Source organism: Meleagris gallopavo, chromosome 16 (genome assembly GCF_905368555.1).
Source record: "Meleagris gallopavo chromosome 16, MGAL_WU_HG_1.1, whole genome shotgun sequence".
NCBI classification, from domain to species: domain Eukaryota; kingdom Metazoa; phylum Chordata; class Aves; order Galliformes; family Phasianidae; genus Meleagris; species Meleagris gallopavo.
The window spans coordinates 5,004,096-5,022,686 of record NC_139419.1 but is presented as its reverse complement, the minus strand read 5'-3'; the positions used below and the strand labels follow the sequence as shown (position 1 = coordinate 5,022,686).

The 18,591-nt window shown below is 52.6% G+C and overlaps 1 protein-coding gene across 1 annotated transcript; it reads right to left on the bottom strand.

Moving 5' to 3' along the window:
* Nucleotides 1-1,049: 1,049 nt before the first annotated feature.
* ALKBH5 (alkB homolog 5, RNA demethylase) lies at nucleotides 1,050-18,067 on the bottom strand. Its single transcript, XM_085238087.1, has 5 exons — nucleotides 17,928-18,067; nucleotides 16,929-17,712; nucleotides 11,187-11,267; nucleotides 7,039-7,194; nucleotides 1,050-5,319 (listed from the first exon to the last, which is right to left on the bottom strand). Exons 2-5 carry the CDS (start codon nucleotides 17,630-17,632, stop codon nucleotides 5,136-5,138), a joined length of 1,125 nt encoding a protein of 374 aa, XP_085094213.1. The 5' UTR covers nucleotides 17,633-17,712; nucleotides 17,928-18,067; the 3' UTR covers nucleotides 1,050-5,135.
* Nucleotides 18,068-18,591: the final 524 nt, after the last annotated feature.

Below are 18,591 nucleotides of genomic sequence, written 5' to 3'. Positions count from 1 at the left end.
GCGCGGCGGCGCCCTTCTATCCGCGCTGCGCATGCGCTGGCGCGGAGGCTGCCGGGAGTCGTAGTTCGCTCCCCCGCAGCCCTCTGTGGCAGCCAATACGCTTCTCCCTTTTCTTTTCTCCCTCGTTCTTTCGTATTTTTTTTTCTCCTTAGGGCCGGGCTGAGGGGCAGCGAGGGCAGCTCCAGGCCGATCGTCCTGGCCGCGGGGGGTGCTGGGTGCCGGGGCTCACCGCACGGAGCGGCCCAGGGCAGGCCTCACCCGCAGGGCCCGGTCCCGGCTGAGTCAGTTGGGCGCCGCGCTCAGGGCTGGGCCGGCACTCCGCGCTGAGTAACGGCGGGCCGCCCGCACACTGCGGGGTTGCGCTGCGCCCTGCGAGGCCTCGTGCCTCGGTTTCCCTCTTCAGGTTCCCTCCAGGGGCAGGTTGGGCCTTTGGGGTGGGGACAGAGGGCGGCCAGCAGCCGTCCTGGCACCCCTAGTGTGAAGGGTTCTTGTGCGCTGACAGGAGGAACGCGATGGTACCGTGTGGGCACAGCATGGGGACTTGGCCAGGAACTACTGAATCATTCGTTGGAAAAACCCTCTGAGGTCACCAAGTCCAACCCCGAACCATCCACACTGTGCCACCAAACCACGTCCTTCAGTGCCACGCCTCAATGGTCCTCGAACACCTCCAGCCACAGTGAGCCCATCGCAGCCTGGGCAGCAGCTCTCCTTTGGGAGAAATCTGTGGAGAAGGAGGAAGAAGAAGAAGAGGAAGGAAACCACGCCAAGCAGCATCCAGCCCTCTCACAGGAGGCACAGCCCACAAGGGGCCTCAGTGAGGCCGAAGCACAGGGTGCAGACACCTTGCTTGACCCATTTCCTCAGGACTAGAAAATGGTGGGACAACAGGGACATCGTCGCCATCCGCCCCATGGGGGACCGAAGCAGAGAACCTGGCAGGGAGCACCCACTGCAACCCCGTCCTGGTTTCTAGGTCAGCACACGTGTCCTCCCAGAGCTCCCCTCTCCCACAGCAATCCCAGCTCCACCACACAGGCAGGCACAGCGATGCTTTCTGCTTTTATTCAATTAATGCAGCAATCTATACAAGAAAAAAAAAAATAATAATGAAACCATGAAATTCCAAACCCTGACAGTGAAGAACCAAATTCTTCCTAAGAATCAACCAGAATTAAAAGTACACCCCTGCGTCAGACTGTACATAAAATAATCTCTGCCCCATTTACAGCGCTTCACACAGTACTTCTCGTATCTCAAACTTCAGAACTGTACAACTTTGTTACAAACCACGCTTTTTCCTAGGAAAAGCTTACAGAAAAAAATATTGCCACTTTCTTTTTTATTTTTTATTCTTTTTTTATTATTATTATTTGTAACAAAAAAAATTAGAATTTTATAAAACAAAATTAAAGTCAGCCAGAACTTGTAAGTTTGGGCAGGGGGGGCAGGAAGGAGCAGAGATGTGGTTCTCGGCTCAGCATTTCTCCTCCTCGCCAGGAAAAGGAAGGCGATTGGCAGACAAAAGACAATTTGCCACTGGATGGGGAGCCAGACCCCATGGCCATGTTTTAAGCCCCCCTCCAGTCCATTCCCAGCCATGGGTTTGGGTTGGGACATCTCTGAAGCCAGCACGAGTGGCTGATGGTGTCCCAGCCCTGAGTTCAGGGCTAGATGTGGAAACTGGGGCTTCCCTGCGTGCTGCAGGGAGGTGGAAATCACAGCTGGCAGCCTCCACCAGGCAGGGAGCTGCTCACAGGGCTGACAGCCCCTCCCTGGGCCAGCTCACCTCTCACTGCTGGCAAACAGCTCTGGGTTTTCTTCCAGAGGACGAGTGGAGCCTACGCAACCAACACAAGAGCCTTGGTTGGATCGCCGAGTCTTCTCAACATGCAGGTAAGGGCAGCAAACCCAAATTCCTCCCTTTGCAGAAAAGCAGGGACAACTTTCATCTACCTCCCCCTTCCTTAGGAAAGACAGTTCTCATGGTCTGGGCTGTGGGTCTGTGTGCTCGTGGGGTCATCACATCATACACAGCCTTATACTCCAGGACGGGCGAGGAGGTTACACAGCACGCTGCAGGTGGATGGAGAGGAGTTAGGACTGCATGGCTGAATTATATGAAGACAAAGAAGCCAACCTGGTCAGGCCTGCACGTGAGTCCATCTCCACACCAGACTCACATTGCTGGTCTGATCGAAGCCTTCACACAGCCACGACAGAGAACAGGTACGAGCATCAGCAGTGTTTTGAGCCACGGTTTTACCAAACAGGTCACAGTAAGGGATCTAGACATCTGGATCCATGTGAAAAATGTGTCTTCTTGTTTCAAATCAAGGTTTCACCCCAATGTTGTTCAGTGCAAAAGAGTTAAAAAACCATGTATCTACACATATACATCCGTGTGTATATAAAATGTCTATACAAGTGGGGGAGATGGCCTGCCTGCACACTGGGGACTCTTGCCCAAGAGATCCTATGGGTCAGATTGGTTGTGTCCCACTCTTGCCAAGGTGTCAAGCCCCAAGCAGTCAGCTTGAAAACTAAAAGCAAAACGAAGCAGAGGGCGGCAGGAGAGCAGCTCCAGCAATGGCTGCCAGCTCAGACCCACAACACAGACCTGGGATGGGGAAAAGGAGGGCAGAGCTCCCAGAGGTGGCATGCAGGAATACAAAACCCTATGGGACAAGCAGGATACCTGCACAGGTACAGACCGCACAAGGACTGGGATGAGGTGATGGTACCAGGCAAGGAGGTAAGACCTCAGGGTGCTTTGTTCAGCCTTCAGTGGAAATTATCTTGTCCCATGGGAGTCACAGTGCTCCTGCTGCTTCAGGGAGTGGCCCCGGGAAGGCAGGTTGCCTTCACTGTGAGTTGAGACACCAGAGTATAGTATCCATATTGCAGAGGTAGGCATAAAATTGGGAGAGGGGGAGAGCAGGCTGTGCAGAGCAGAGACCTCCAGCAAGGGAGCACAGGTGGCTCTGCCCTGCTATTGCCAGCAGAACAAAGCAGCACAGCCTAATGCCCTTGGAGGGAATGGGGCATGTCCAGAGCAAAACCAGGATTAGGAACAGCCACCCCAAGCATCCCACTAGCAGGTTTCTATCTTGCCAGAGATGTTTGCAGACACCAGCCATAAGGAGGAGAAGAGATCGCTGCTCCCTGCATGCTGTTTTGCTGCTGGGGAATGCCAAGCTTTCCAAGATGGGGTTTGTAGCCAAGAGATGGCCTGGATTCTCTGCTGCAAGCTAGGAATGGGAGGAATGCTGCTTCAAAATGCTGAGTGTGGACTGATAATAGCCTTTCAGAAGTCCCAGATGCATGAACTTCCAGATTTCTGGGCAGACAAGACAGGTAGGTAAGTGCCTTCGAACGCTGGCCATGAGGCTGCTCTCAAAGCTCCACAGCGAGCCAATGAGAGCTCTCACCAGGAAAGCAATCAGATCAAGAGAATCAAAGACAGGCAGTAGGAGCCTCACCTACAAAACCTCCCGCAGCTCAGTGCCGTGCTGAAGGTGACAGCAATTTCCTTTGCACTAGCGTCACTGCTAGATCCAGCTTCAGCAGTGAGCCAAAGGGCAGACGAGTGGTGGGAGCTGCAGAAGTCAGCAGGGAAGGAAAAAGACAATGAGACCCAGATGTCATCACTAAGGAACAGTGCCCGTTTTTTGACCGGTAGCTCCTCAAGACAGCAGCAAACGGGTTTCAAAATATATTACATCTTTTTATTGCCAAGCGTGCAGATCATGAAGAGTAGAGGACACAACACTAAGAAAAACTACAATTCAAGGAAGAACAAAGCAGTAAAAATTTAAAAATAAGACTACTCCTTATAACTGCCAACACTTGGGTTCGAAGAATCAATTGGAGAAAGTTTCTTAAAAGTAGGGTTCTAAATATGGTGTTGGGCCCCAAACCTGCAAAACACAGATTTCAGGCAGGGAAAACACAAACTGGTGAGAAAAGACAAGGAAGAAGGCAGACTTCTAACATTACCTCCACAGGGTGAGATGTCTCACGCCTCTCATCACCTCCTGGGGCAAGCAGAGTCCCTACCCCAGAATACACACAGAAACAAGAAGGCATCAGACAACTGCTGCAGTGATAGCTGACAAACATCCTGTGGGCCAAAACAGAGCTCCTCTGTACCCAGCAGCACCCCAAGTCTTCTCAGGGGGTCCCAAGGCAAGCATTCCCCCTAGCACAGCCTCCCTCCCACTCCTCTTTGCTGTCTCTAGCTCTGGAAAGCAGCACATACTCAATGCAGTCCCTTGCTCTGCAGCTCCCAGGCTCCAATACGGACCTCAGGTCAGCACTGGACCAACACTAGTGAAGCCAGCCATGGCTCCATCCTCAGCCAAAACAGATCACTGGTCAGAATAGCACTGAGAAACCAGAGCTTGAGTACATTCTTCTTGGAGAGGGCAGCACAGGGACACAAAGCTGTGAGCCCAAGCTGGTTAGGGAAAACGGACTGGAAAGGAAATCTATGGCATTTAAAACTGGTACTAAAGTGCAACACAAATGTCCTAAATCCTTTGTAATCAATGCAGCAAAAGGAGTCTGCAAAGCTTCAAACTTCCAGTTACTGCAGGACACACCCTTAAAACACAACCCAACAACAACTAGGTATAAGCATACCAAGGAGCCCTTTGGTGAAGCAAGGAATATGAGGCCACCACAGAGAATTTCAGCTCCTGGGGTCTAACAACATCATATTTAGAACATTTGGAAAAGAAGAAAGTTAAAGCAAAAAAAAAAAAAAAAAAAAAGAAACCAACAAAACAAAATACAATTCTTGAATCTTGCGCAATGAAACAGTTAAACTTTTTGGTGTTTTCAAAGAAATTCCAACAGAGAGCCTGGCATAACGTTATCTGCTTCCTATGGTAGAAATGCCCATTAGACCCATAACTCAGGACACCACGTGTAATTGGACATGTTCCATCCTTACACACGTCTCAGCATTCCTCCATTCATAAAAACAAATCGCTAGATCCTTCCTGTTTACTCTTCAGCCTGAAAGGAAAAACCAAAACTGAAGCTAAATGGAAAATAGCCAGAGGGAGGAGAAAGTTTTCACAGACTAGAGGCCAATCTCATCAGCTCCACAAGCCTGGAAAGTGCATTCCTCAGTGTCGCCTCATTTTAACTTTCCTAGCTGGGCTGCCATCCTCCTCCTCCTCGTCACAGTCCTCCGTGTACTCGTAAGACCTTCGCCAATAGTTCTCAGAGCTGAAGTTGCTCCGTCTCCTATGTTTTGGTAAGAGGACTGAGCGCCTGTTCTCCTCTTTATCCATTTCTAGAATCCGTGGCCTATGGAGAAAGAGAGAAAGAGGAAGTGAGAACACATCCACAGCAGGATTTAAGCACTCCCTGTGCGGATACCATCTGGATTTCTGCATATGTTGAGCATTATGAGTGACTTTTTCCACACTGCTCTCCCAGTACTAAGTCCACGGCTCTCAACAGAGCAGGAGCACATCGCCAAGTTGCACGTCCCATGAAAAACCAGAGAACTTTTCTTGTACAAGCGTGAGTTCTTAGCCTTCACATAGTGAGCTTTGGTCTTTATCTCCACCAGGGAGACCTCCAACAGCCTGATCAGCCCTCCTGAAGTGCAGCTTGTGGTACCAACAAACATTCCTTTGGAAGAGAGGTCTGCCTCCTACAGAGGAGCTCAAGAACGAGCTCAGCTCCGTGCTAAGCTGCTAGGATACTTACAGTGCAGGATTAAACCACAACTCTGAGCTCTTTTGTCCTTTCTACTAGTTCTCTCAAACATTATCACATTGCAATTAGTATTTATGTAAAGCTGCCTCTGCTCTCACCTGCAATCAGTTCAGTTCATGGTATGACCATGCTGGAAGGATTCACGGCTGCACAGACCACTCAAATTTATCCCAGGTGGCAACTACTGAGTTCCTCTGACAGATGTGCTATCTGAGCTATTTACCTGCAGTACTTTTGGACCCTTCAGAGTCTTTAGATACCATCCACTGCAGGGGACTGTGCTGAGCTCGCATCCCAGTAAGGTGCATCTCCACCTTCACATCAGCTCTCACGGATCTGCAGACTTTGCCCTGCATGACCACTCCCTTAATCACACACAGGAGCACTGCATGCTCAGAGGTAAGATTTTATTTGCAGCCTCGCTTCTCTTCGTGATCTATGTGACCAGTCATCCTGAGTTCTGATCACTGCTCATAAACAATCCATCCCCACCCTTCTCCTTCACCAGGACAGGTTGAAACACGGGCTGGAACTTCACAACAGCTGAGCCCCACAGCCACGCCAGGCTTTTGGTTTTGCATGATGTGCAGAGAATCCACCTCAACCCTTGGGGAGCTTTAGAATTAAAGAATACCAGGAATATTGCATGACAGCTGGCAGACTGGCTATCAGTACATTCACACACAGCAAGGTGGTGTTTAAGGGAAGCCTTGCCACAGAACTCAAGCTGTCTGGAGCTTCAGCAAGGAGCTCTCTTGTAGGTCAGGCTTACGCATCCACAGTTTGCTTACACACACACTCACACACACAAAAACATATACACACAGCTCTGGAAGCAAAGTAGCACTATGGAGCTTCCCAAGGAGACCTTCACCCTTCCCAGTTCACAAAACCTCGAAGACTGCTTTCATAATATACTTCAACACACCTGCACAGGTTGCTTGGCAATAGAGGTCAAAAATAATTAGCTGCAGGGAAACCATTGTTCTGAATGACTGCATTATCAAGAGGCAGCCAAATCTATTGCTTCTTCATTATGCCATTCACACGATAAACAATGTAAGCTGCTTACAGCCAGAGCTTAGTCCCCACAAGCCTAGGAGGAACGTATAAAGAACCTCACTGATAACACAGATCCATACACCACAGAACACATCTGGGAGGTGCTTCCCAGCTCCTGGCAAAGTGGTGCAAACCAGGATGCTGTAAGCACGCTGCACAAACTCTCGTGCCAGAGACCTCAGCTGTTTGGTGACCCAGAGATAACATCCAAAACCTCACCCCTAGCCAAGATCAACATACCTGTGAGCAGCATCGGGATCTGCTTTGCGATGGGACCGCTTTGGTTTCAAGATCTGGTCCCTGTTGCTTCCTGACAGGCGGTCAGAGGCGTAACCTGGTGGCAACACAGAGCTACTCAGCGATTTTGTTTCCAATCGAGGGGCATCTAGTCTTGTTCTGCAAATATTAAAAAAAAAAAAAAAAAAGAGAATTTGCAAAGTATTTCAACTGAATTGCTAGCAGGCTGCAATAGGTATTTGTCCTAGATGCACTGAAGTAGAACCCTCAATCCCAAGCACTCAGCTCTGAAAGAGGGTCAGGACTGTTACATCCAACAGAAGAACAAGCTGCAGCTTCTTCCTACTTGAAGCTTCAGCTTTTAATCTTTACTGCTTTCTAAAGACAGAGGAAAGCTTAGGGGTCAGCACGGCCACCATGGACAGGAAAGGTGCTGGCTCACTGCAATCACAGCGATAGGATATTGAGCAAAGGTGTTCAAGCACCTGGGACATCCTATGAAATCACAGTGACTCTTCAATAACTTGCAACTCCAGTTAAGCCATCTGGGAGATGCACTGTGAAATCCATCATCACCAACACTGATAATAACTGCTTCTATCTGGAAACTCCTTACTGTGTCTGAGATCTCATGGGGTCAGGCATTTCTCAGCTCGAATAAGAAGTTTAAGGCAGGAGTCAAAGCACAAGTCAGAAGAAGATTTAGTAACCAGCAGCCACACCACAGCCCCTCCAGCAGCACAGCAGTTCGTGCTGGAATAAAGCTGCCACTGCTCCTGGCCCAGGTATGGCTGCAGCCAGCAGCTTCTATGCATGTATGGAGAGAGGCAAGAGGCTGAGCAATGGCTGTGCGGCACAAATGAAAGCTTGACAGAGCAATGCCTTCGCGTGGTGCTATCACCATCTCCCAGCACAACGTAGTTACCAGGTTCAATTTGCAAAAACTTCTAAAGTCTATTTCAAAGCACAAATTGAAGCCTAAGAATGAGCAAAACACAATAAAAGATGGTGCTGGTGACCCACAGTGCCACTTCCTGGAAAAAAAGGGCATCCTGATGCTGTTCCTGCAGCCTGTCTGCTTCCACAGGATCAGGGCTGAATACCAGAGGGGTCTGGGTAAAAGAAAGGGAAGAATCACTACTTGTCCCTCAGTGCTTAACCTTAGCTTTTGAAGCAAGATAATTCTAACCTAAACTCCTGTTATGAAGCAAGTTCAACTGCCAAGCTTCCTCTGTGCCTCCAGGAAGAGACTCTCCAGTTAACCAGGGCGATGCCAGGATGGCAAAAATGAAGGTGGGTATGCCAGAAATGAAGAAAACTTCCACAGGCAGCTGGCCAGGCTGCAAAGCCATCAGCCTGAGCCATTCTCAGCACCAGGACTGGACCAATGCAGCTAGAACAGTAAAGGCATTGCTGATCCTGCCCTAGAGAAGTTAGGTCATTCAAGTACCTCTTAAATATGACAACTACATGATTGCAATTAAAAATAAAAAAATCACAGCAAATATACTGCAAAGGCAAGAGGATATCAGCCATGCTCTGTCTCCACAGAGCAATACAGATTTGTGCTGCAGGAGTGGAGAGAAGCAAGAGCCATGCTAAAAATGAAAGTAAATTACCTACCAAAGTTCAAGTTAAATAAAATAACTCCCCTGTGTGATGGCCTACGAAGAATTGCTTAAATGTGGCTGTGTAAGACCTCTAAAATGACTTTCAAGACCCACCTGAACAGGTCTCATTTTTACCCCCCACCTCCCACACGACCTCTCTGAGCATCTCTTGAAATCCAGCGCATCATTCCTTCCCCCTTGCTCAAAGCTTCTGAACTTCGCTGGCTCCCTGCAGCCCTGTGCTCCAACACGCAGGGAGCACTGCAAATACCATCACGCAGCAGCTCTGAAGTGCTGCTGACCTACTTGGTAACCACGCTGCTCTGAAGCATCCTGAAAAACCCAGCCACTTCTCCAGCTCAGTTTTTGCTGGCAGCGTCAGGAGAACAGTCTCCAGAACCACGTGCCCAGAGCGGAGGCAACAGATCCAGACTCCAGAGTCTGGGGCCCAGCAGCCTTTGCCAGCTTATTCACAGCTCCTGCAAGCAGCAAAGTTTATGCCGCTGCGACACAACCGCAGGGTGCCTGATTCTTCTGGAAAGCTCCGGGCTCATTCTCACCATGAAAGATGAGTTTTACGAGGTCACAGGCTGCTCCCCAGCCTCGCGTGCATGCAGGCTGCTCGTGGAAGCGGCTGTTTTCCTGGTTGCATAACTTGCTAATTCAGACTGCACCAGTCGCATGATCTGGGACTGGGGAACGGCAGTAGAGATGCTCCAGGGATGCAGGCGCAGACAAAGGTCACCGCAGCCCTGCTGTGCGTGCATGCCTGCGCCTAGGGCCAGCCAAGGAGACAGTCCCCGTCACAAGGGATAAGCCACAATTCATGAGCTCTATTTGGCAACAGTCAGAGTGCACCCCTTGGCAAACAGGCGGTGGCCGTGCATCCCCCGGGATCGCTAAGCTCTATGGAGATTAAACAAAGATAATGACCGGAGAGTTCCCACTTTTCTCAGAGAGAAATCCTGTTGTGGTTGCATTCAGCCTGCCAGTCCAGCCAGCCAGCCCATGGCTGTCTGTGCATGACTGGGCAGAGACACTTTTGCTCTGACACTAAGCAATTCAGGCTCCTCTAGGGAAGCCAGAAGGGCGCACTGCTGCAGAAGGATGGCTGAGCCAATGCAGTCAGCATGGCTCTGCTGGGTGCTAACAGGCCCCGTCTGTTCAGCAGCACTGCCCGGGTCAGCCAGGCAGGATGCCTTGGCTAGCTACATGCTTGCCAGGTGCACTTTGAGGGCAGCCAGACTAGAATGAAATAACATCCTTAGCTTATAGAGGCTGATGAAGGCAAGAAGTAGAGCTGCTTTAAACAGGTACATTATACACCTGCACTACTTCAGCAGCTTTAGTTTACGCAGCCAGAGCTGTCTTTTCCAAGGAACTGCTCCACAGTTTGGGACAGGCAGCTTCTCTGTCCCAGAGCACCTAAATTCAGGCCTTTCTTGCTATGGGATCTGGGTTCATTAGCACTCACTGCTTCTCACTGGCTGTAGAAACCAACAAGTTGAACCTAACAGTTGTTAGCCATCTCACCTTACCCCCATCGTGTCAATAACCAGCAACCAGAGGGCATGATTCCAATCCATCTGTCATCCTATTCTGTCACCTGCCACATCTCGTCCTGCCTCCCTAGGTCTGTTCTGATTTTGCTGTGCTAATGCCTCAGGGCTGCTTCATTTGCCTTCATTTCATGGGTCTCTCTATCCAGATGTCCAACTGCACTCTGCTGGCTTTGTGCCTTATCTCCACAATGTCACCAGATTCGTTTTGGAACCAGCTAGGCTGCCCAGAAGTTCCAGAACTCTGAATCTAGACTGCTTTTCTGCTAGCCTCATGCCAGCCTGAGCCACAGCTGCAACCCTGCCACCATGCCCATGGTTTTCTCTGGGTTTACGTCAAATCAACTGATGAAATACCATCAGCTGACCAAGACAACACATCTTCTAAAACAGAGCAACTCACAGAGTTTGGCTTCCCAGCACCACCCTCAAAGGATGAGCTCTGTAAACTGACTGCTGAATTTGCTGCATTCATTTCCCTTCAAAGCCAGAACCTTCCTCTCCCTTCCAGGAAATGAAAGGCATGCTACCAAGAAAGCAGTCTGCTTTATAGAAGATTCTTTATCATAAGCATCAGCTTCAAAGGACTGTCCAGGTGACTCAGCTATGTTGGTATCATACGATCAGACACCTGAACGTGCAGCCCAAAGCAAGAGTCTGAAACCCCAGCTGCTTGGGGTTAGGCAGGCAATGAAAGCCAGGTGCTTGGACACCAACAGTGCTGGCAAACTCAGGTACAACAACGAAGTACTGCTGCAGAGAGCCAAGAAGTGATTAACTCTGCAGTAACAAGTTCCATTGACCAAGTGATGGGTATGGCAGGACACAAATGAGCATCAGAGGGAGATCTAGCGAAGATTTAAGGTCAGCTCAGCACATCAACAAGCAAGGCATCTTTTTAAAGCCTTCCTTGCAAAGCATCGTAAAAATAACACCACCGCATCCAAGGGTGCCTTACTGTCCAGAAAGCTTCAACACTTACTTTCGAAGAATGATGACAGCTCTTCTCTCCTTGATGTCCTGTGGTCGAATACAGTGTGTAATTTCATCGGCTGCGTATCCACTGACAACAAAAACAAAGAGCCGTGGTGAGAAAGATGACAGGCAGGAGGGTAAAGCGGTTGCCAGGCTCAGCAGCACGCTTTGGCCAGCCATTTCCCAACTTCCCCCACAAATTCCTCCTCCAAACACCACACCATTCCCCAGGCACACAGGAGCTGGGTTTGCAGAACGAGCATGGTAACAGTCAGGCCTTTTTTTTTCTTAATTGTTGATTTAATTTTTTTTTTTTTTTTTTAGCATACACCAGAGGAAACTGCCACCTGCCACAACATCATGAAATAAGTCATGTTGAAAATGAGTTTATGGGGTGTAAATTCAGTCAATTCATTTACGAAAGCTTCATCAAGAGATTAGCGTGCAAGAGAATAAAAAAAAAATCACCGCATTGCTCTCAAGCACCTCACTGAGAAAAAGCCATCCATCATCACCAAGATGCACAGTGCGCCCTGACACGGTGTGTAACCAGAGGCACTGACAAGCAGCTGCTGCCGGAGCATCTTTGAGGGGGTCTTTGACACTCACCCGCCTCACCATCATTACAGGTGCTAATGAGGGGTGGGCTGCCCTCTGCCTGCTGCTGTGCACAGCAGCCTCATCCAGTCTGGCATGGGGAAGGAGAAGCGAAACGCCTCCTGAAATGGCCGACGAGGACAGGAAGGCCTCGGGGTGAAGGAGTGCTGAACGCCAGCACAACATGCCCTGGGTGAACCCAACACAGGAACCGCTTGTCTCCAAGAAATCCCACTGTGCTTCCCAGGGGCAGTGCTGTGCTCCCAGCCTCACATGAAGGTTGGAAGCTGTTTCATGTGGGTTTGCAGCTAGACACACACACACACGCACGCCCTCTCTGGAATAGGAGCAGGTTCCCTTTATCTGGTTAGGTAATTCACCCACTCATCTAGAAACGCTCACCTCTTGCTCAAAGAGAGATTTGCTGCTTTGAGAAGGCAGCTCAGACCTAAGATCCACCAGAAGAGGAGCTGCTGACCGTCCCTTGCCCCTTCAAGGGGGCTGCAGAGCAACACAGTGCAATGCAGAGGGGCTTCTAATAATGCTCTATTACATTCCAGGAATCTCTGCGTCAAGCTCCAGCGAATCCGTTAATATCATCCACGTTAATATTCAGCTCAGCACATCCTCAGCAAACATCAGGAGGATGGCTGCTTCGAGACCTGTGCAAGATGTCAGCTCAGCCTCCCATAGCTATCCCCATACAGGAACCGGCTCTCAGCTCACTTCCAAAGCAGTTTTAAGAGCTTATGGTCCCAAAGCAGTAGTCCTGTTGCTCCAGACCCTAAGGGGGACTGTCAGTCAGCCCCAGTGCCACACTGATGGCGGGAACTCAGCCTGCACCTTGCCAAGCATGGGGAGAACCTCTGCACAGCCTTCTTGCAGAGGGGTTTGCAGAAGCACTGAGCTGAGGAACAGAAAGAGGTTATTTGGTTGGGTCACAGTTGCCCTGCTGGTGCCAGCAAAACCCTCTTGGCCTATCCTGGCCTCACCACATCCTGATGGCAGCCAAGAGCATGAAGTGAAGAGACACGCACTGCAACAAAACCCCCATAAGGATATCAAGGACGTGCCCAGGGATTTCTGCTCTTGCCTGGAGGACAAAACCAAAGCATAGGGGCAGGAATGATCCAGGAAAGAAAGTCCTAAATTGCTGCCCACAAAAACACTTACGAGAACACCTGAGCATGACGCGTGCAGCCCAGAGCACCTTTCAGATGAACGAGGAGAAGCACAGATGCCACCCACAGGCCCAACTAACACCTTGACCCCAACTAATCTCTTGGATCTTACATATTCACAGCTCCTCCCCACATCTCTTTTTCAGTCCAGAAGAGTTAACACAAAGCCACAACATTAGTGATTCATATGGAGATAGAAGCAGAGATTTTTTGCATAAACATCAGCAGAAAGCAAGCCCTGAAGCTCTGCACAATCTCTAGAGAAATACTTCCAGGGGCTGGATAGGGCCAGGCCGGAGCAGTTACTGAGCTCAGGCTTCACCTGCGGTTTGAAAAAGCTGCTGCCACAAAGCACCGATGCGGCATCAACCGGCTGGAGCAGGGCTGGAACAGATCTCTGCCTCATCACCACCAGCACACGCAGGGCTTGCTCTGAGCAAAGCTGAGGCACCAAGGGCCTTTGCTGAGGGCTCAGACTTTTCTGGAAAGATGTCTAATCCAGGCAGTTGTGCAGTGGTTCCTCCAGCTGGGAAGAAAGCAGGTTCATTCCCCAGAGGCTCCGAGCAGCACTGCCATCAGCCATGCCTCTAGACAACAAGAGACACAAACGTCACGACGCTCCCAGCGCTGCTCTGTGCAGCAGGGAACAGACCCGCTCTGTGCACTGAGCATCGCCACCTTCAGAAGGAAAGCCAGTCCGTGCACAAGCTCAGAGCTGTGGAAACGTTACCATTAGCAATTTACTCCTCTGGCTAACCGCAGCTTTGCACTTCCAACCACAGTGCTCAGATGCACTATGTGGAAATCCAACAAAAACTCTCCAGGTGTCGAGATCTCCTGTGTGCTGCAGTGCGCAGCCCGGCTGGAGCTGCCCATCCCAGAGCCTCCACACCCCACCCAGCTCCCTTTCTCTCCTCCAAAAGCACATGTTCCCCAGGCGGATGTGCAAGTTCCTCCATCTCCTCCACACTGCTTCTACTGATTGATGCTTATTGAATTATTTTGTTGGTTTTTTCTTTAAACGGGAAAAAAAGCTCCTCATAAACATGGTCCAGTGAGCAACCAACTTCAGCAAGCCGACGGCTGAGGCGCACTGCAGCCTGACTCGGGCTGCTTGAGCCCCACAGCACTGCAACACGCCGCTGCCATTTCCTCCTGGCCTAGACGATGTGCAGCAAAGGGACAAACCCTGCAGCCACTGCAGAGAGGGCCTGGGGGGTCCTCTCCTGGAACATATGAGGGTAAATCAGCGCTAGGAATGCAAACAGAAAAAAATACCTCGATGGCAGAGCAAAGGGCTGAGCAGCGGTGGCTGGGATGGCTCAGCCTTTGTCCTCAGGTATGCAGCACAGCCACCAGAATTCCTGTTCCACCTCCAAAACTCTTCGAAGAGGACACTTAAAACCTAACACGCTGTCAGAGAATACTTCACAGCCCGAAGGAGGTTCAGTATTTGCAAACACCACAGCGTTGTTAGACAAACGCTTCGGTTTACTGTAAAGTTTAACTAGCAATGTGCTGCACATGCAGTGCCACGAGGCAAAGCCTAACTGAAATAAACCTGAACCTACCCCCAGGGAGAGACAGAGCATCGGGTCAGGGAAATGGGGAAACCCCTCGCGTCGGTTTTGCACATATTGCTGAGAGTAGGACATGCATGACCTGGGAAGAGATGGCTGGAGATGTGGGGGCAGAGAAACGCGGGAGCTCTCTTTAGATCCCCAGGATATCCACACGGCAACAAACAAACGGAGCAGCCCCGACCCAGCAGTGCTGGAAGCAGACATTACAAGCACTCTGTTTCTATCTGCGCCGTTTTCCTATCTCCAGGGCAACTGCCTTCAGCAACTGTTTACTGGGAGGAGAAAAAGCCAAGTTTGGAGAGTTGGCTTAAATGTGACTGAGAACTGGATCCAGAGGTACACCCCTGCACCCCTGAGGTCCTCCTGCCGTGCTGCACATCTCCTCTCTGCTATCAGACCTCAGAATGGAGAAGAGGAGGTTTGCCGGTCCACCAACTCCTATCTGGCCGGGACAGTATCATCACAGAAGAATCACTGGCAAAATCACTCTTAAGTGAGTGCTAAGTAGCTGCTAACTGCTGCACTGAAATCGAAACAATCTCCATTTTACAGTCTATTATTTGCTGGAAAGCGAGAACATCTAACTGCTGGATGAAGCTAGCAAAGCCAGCATTGGGCTGCCCAGACACCAACTTTCCTATTCTGGCATTAAAAACACCTTGACTTGCTCAGTACGACTGCTTCAGCCATTCCAACGAACAGATTGCAGCACCCAGACCACGAACCCTGCATGTGACACACACAGGGCCTGGCACGGAACACACTCCCATTCTGGGAAACCATAGCTGCCCTCTCTTCCCAGCAGTTCTGGAGGAGTGGTGGTGTAAAGGACGAGAAAACGCGATTCTCCTGTCCTGGAGCAAACACTGCTCCTCATCCCAGAGAGTGCTGCAGGAATCCCAATCCCACTTCACACTGAGGGCCACCAGAGGTTTCCTGGTGAAAACAGTACCTTCTCCAGGGGAAGGCATTGCAGCGGTTCACATCACTGGCAGGAAAACGAAGGTAGAAAGTTCTCATGTCTCACACACATGCCGGATCAGGGGCTGCCGAGCACGCAGTGCTCTTGCAGTAAAAGGGCACTTCCCCATGGCTCCCTCCCAGCGCTGACCTCTGCCCTTCTGCACGCTCCCTGCCCCAGCCTCATGCACCATAGCGAACGTCCTTAGCCTCGGGAGAGCCCTCCCTGCTGCCGTGTCCTCTCGCTGGCTCTCTCATCCCTCGATAATCTGCACAAGTTACCTAACGCAGGGGGTACGATGAGGATTAGTTAATGTTTGCGCCGCTTTTCCCAGATAAAAGTGATGTGAGCTCCCGGCATTTATTATTGATGCACCAGTCAACAGCACGACGGACGTGGGGGGGAAAATTCCTTCCCGAACCCTGCAGCGATCGCTTTACAAGCTGGAGTGCAGGATTGGGTTACCACTGGGGAGCCCTGAAAAACTGGCCTGGATGTTCATCAGCCCCCCCTCTCCCCCCAAAAGATATCGCTGGTCGCTCAGAGCACCGTTGGCACAGTTTGGGCCATCCCACTGCTGGCAGAGAGCACTCTGACCTTCAGGACAAGAGGGACTTGTGCTGAGCAAGGCAGGAAGCCCCAGCACCAGCTTCCAGCTGCCTTCCGTGGTACCAAGGGGCTTCTGGGCTCCGTGGGGCCACGTGTAGCAGCCCATGCTGATGTCCCCCTGCTGCCTGGGGCTCTGTGCACCCACGGGTGGACAGCAGTGATTAGGAAGCAAGCGTTCCCCAGTGCCAATCCCAGCTGCACTGCTGGCTTGCTCCATGACCTTGGGCAGGTCATTTCACCTCCACTGCGCTTCCCCTGCTTGCAGGAACACCAGTAAAGGCATTTCTCATGCCTGCAAGCTGCAAGCATTGCTGTCGTGCTGCGTTTACGCTGCACCTCCAAGGGATGGTCCCACAAGGGTCTGCGCTCAGGTCTCCCCCATCAGTGTCCCACAGGTGAGGGTCTGTCTGTCTCAATTCATGGACTGGGATGAGGCTACTCACACCACCTCTCTACACTTAAGGTCACGTCAGGAAGGCCAAGCTAAGAATAGAACCAGGAGCTCTGTCTCAGCCAGCTCACGGGCATGGGATCCATTTTGTATCTCGATACACATTTCCACTGTTCACGGGAACTGTGGGAAAGCCCAACCCCACAAGTGACCACACTCAGATCTGGACCTCTACAAAAAGGAAATAGCCCCCATCTCTCCCATCACCATCCACTGTGACAGCAGGGCGCCCTGACCCCTCGTGCTGCACGTCTAAAGGCAGATGAGCCCAAACTGCCATCGGGGCGCGTGCCCGCCTGTCTCGTAATGAGCATTACACAACCACATCTCAGCACACAGCCACACAGAGGCCAGCACAGCAAGTTACCTGAGCACCGTGACGCTTCCTCTCTTCACTGGCAGGAACAGCACGGGCTCCGACACCCGGATGGGTTTGAACTGGAACTTACACCCGAAGCAGAGCGCAGAATCGCTGAAGAATGACACCGAGACGATGGGCCGCTCGAAGATATGGATGGGGTCCACGTGGGAGACAATGCAGCCCCCGGGCTGATAGTCGTTGATCACGGCACTGTTCACAAAGCCCTCGGGGATCACCCGGTGCTCCACCAGCTTCCTGATCACCAGGTCGTGCACCCACTCAGGGATGGCATCCACCTCCCCACGCGGGTACAGGCGCTCCTGCCCAGGGCCTCTCCTCTGCAGCTGAGACCCATAGGTGTAACCCTCCCCAAAAAAATACTTGTTCCGCAGCGGGGCTCGATCCACCGTGTGCTCTTTGTAGAGCCCTTTCTCAGCCCTGGACACCACGTCGTCAATGCGAGCTTCGATCTTGGCACACTCCTCAGCGCTGAAGAGGCGAAGCTGACGAATGCCGCTTTTCACTTTCCGGGCTTCTTCCTCCTCCTTCTGCTCCTCATAATCGCTGGGATCCGAACCGGAGTCCTCGTGGTACCGCCGCTTACGCTCGTAGGGGGGCTCGGGGGGCTCTCGGGGCCCTTTGGAGCCGTCCCGGTAAGGCATCATGGACTTCAGCTTCTCCCGCAGGTCCGTGTAGCCGCTGCCGGCCATAGTGTGCCCGCTGCCCCCCGCTCCTTCAGCGCTCTCCGGGCCGCCCGCCGCTCCGGGCCGCGGGGCTGCTGCTCATGGCCCTGCCGGGGGAGCACCGGGGGGCAACGTGAGGGCAAACACCGGTAGAGCGCTTCTCCCCCCACCCTCCCGCCCGCTCCCCAGGCCCACGCCGGGCCGGGCCCTGCCCGTCGCCCCGAGCTCCCCGTTCCCCCCCGCCCCACAGCCCCGCTCCCGGTGCGTGACCCACCCCGTCCCGCCCCTCCCCCGGCCGTTCCCCTCCCGGGGCCCAACTCACGGCTCGCCCAGGGGAGCGGCGGCGAAGCAACGGACGAAACGGCGAGAGAGGGGAAATTTAAAAACGCTTCGCGCTGCCGCGGGGCGGGCGGGCGGACAAAGGTACGGCTCCCGGGCTGCTCACGCGGCGGCCCAGCCTGGCACATGCCCAGCGGCGGCGGCCCCGGCTCCGCGCCGTGCCCTGCTCGCCGCCGCCACCGCGCCGGCGCCCATGGCGGGGGGAGACGCGGGGCCGGGCCCCGGCTCCGGACCGGGGAAGGAAACGGCGGAGGGCCCCGGAGCTCTGGCGCAGCCCTTCCCGCGGCGCGAGCGGCGCTACGTCACCAGCAGGCAGCCCGACATCCCGAGCCGCCGCCGCGGGGCCGCCCACCGCGCCGGCACTGCCACCCGCCCCGCCCCGCCCTCGCACTGCGCACGCGCACACCGCCGTCCCGCCCCCTCGCGGGGAAGCCCCGCCCCTTCCCACTCTCCGCCCGCTCTCGCCTCGCGTCGCGACGGACGGCGGCGGCGACGCGCGGCCCCGCCCCTCCGCCTCGGGACCCGGCGCTGATTGGCTGCCGGAAGTCCGAGCCGACGGTTGATTGGGGGAGGATCCTCGCGATAACGCCGGCGGGCGTTGGGGCGGCCAGCGAGATGCCTGCGATGCGCGTGGCGCAGAGACACTA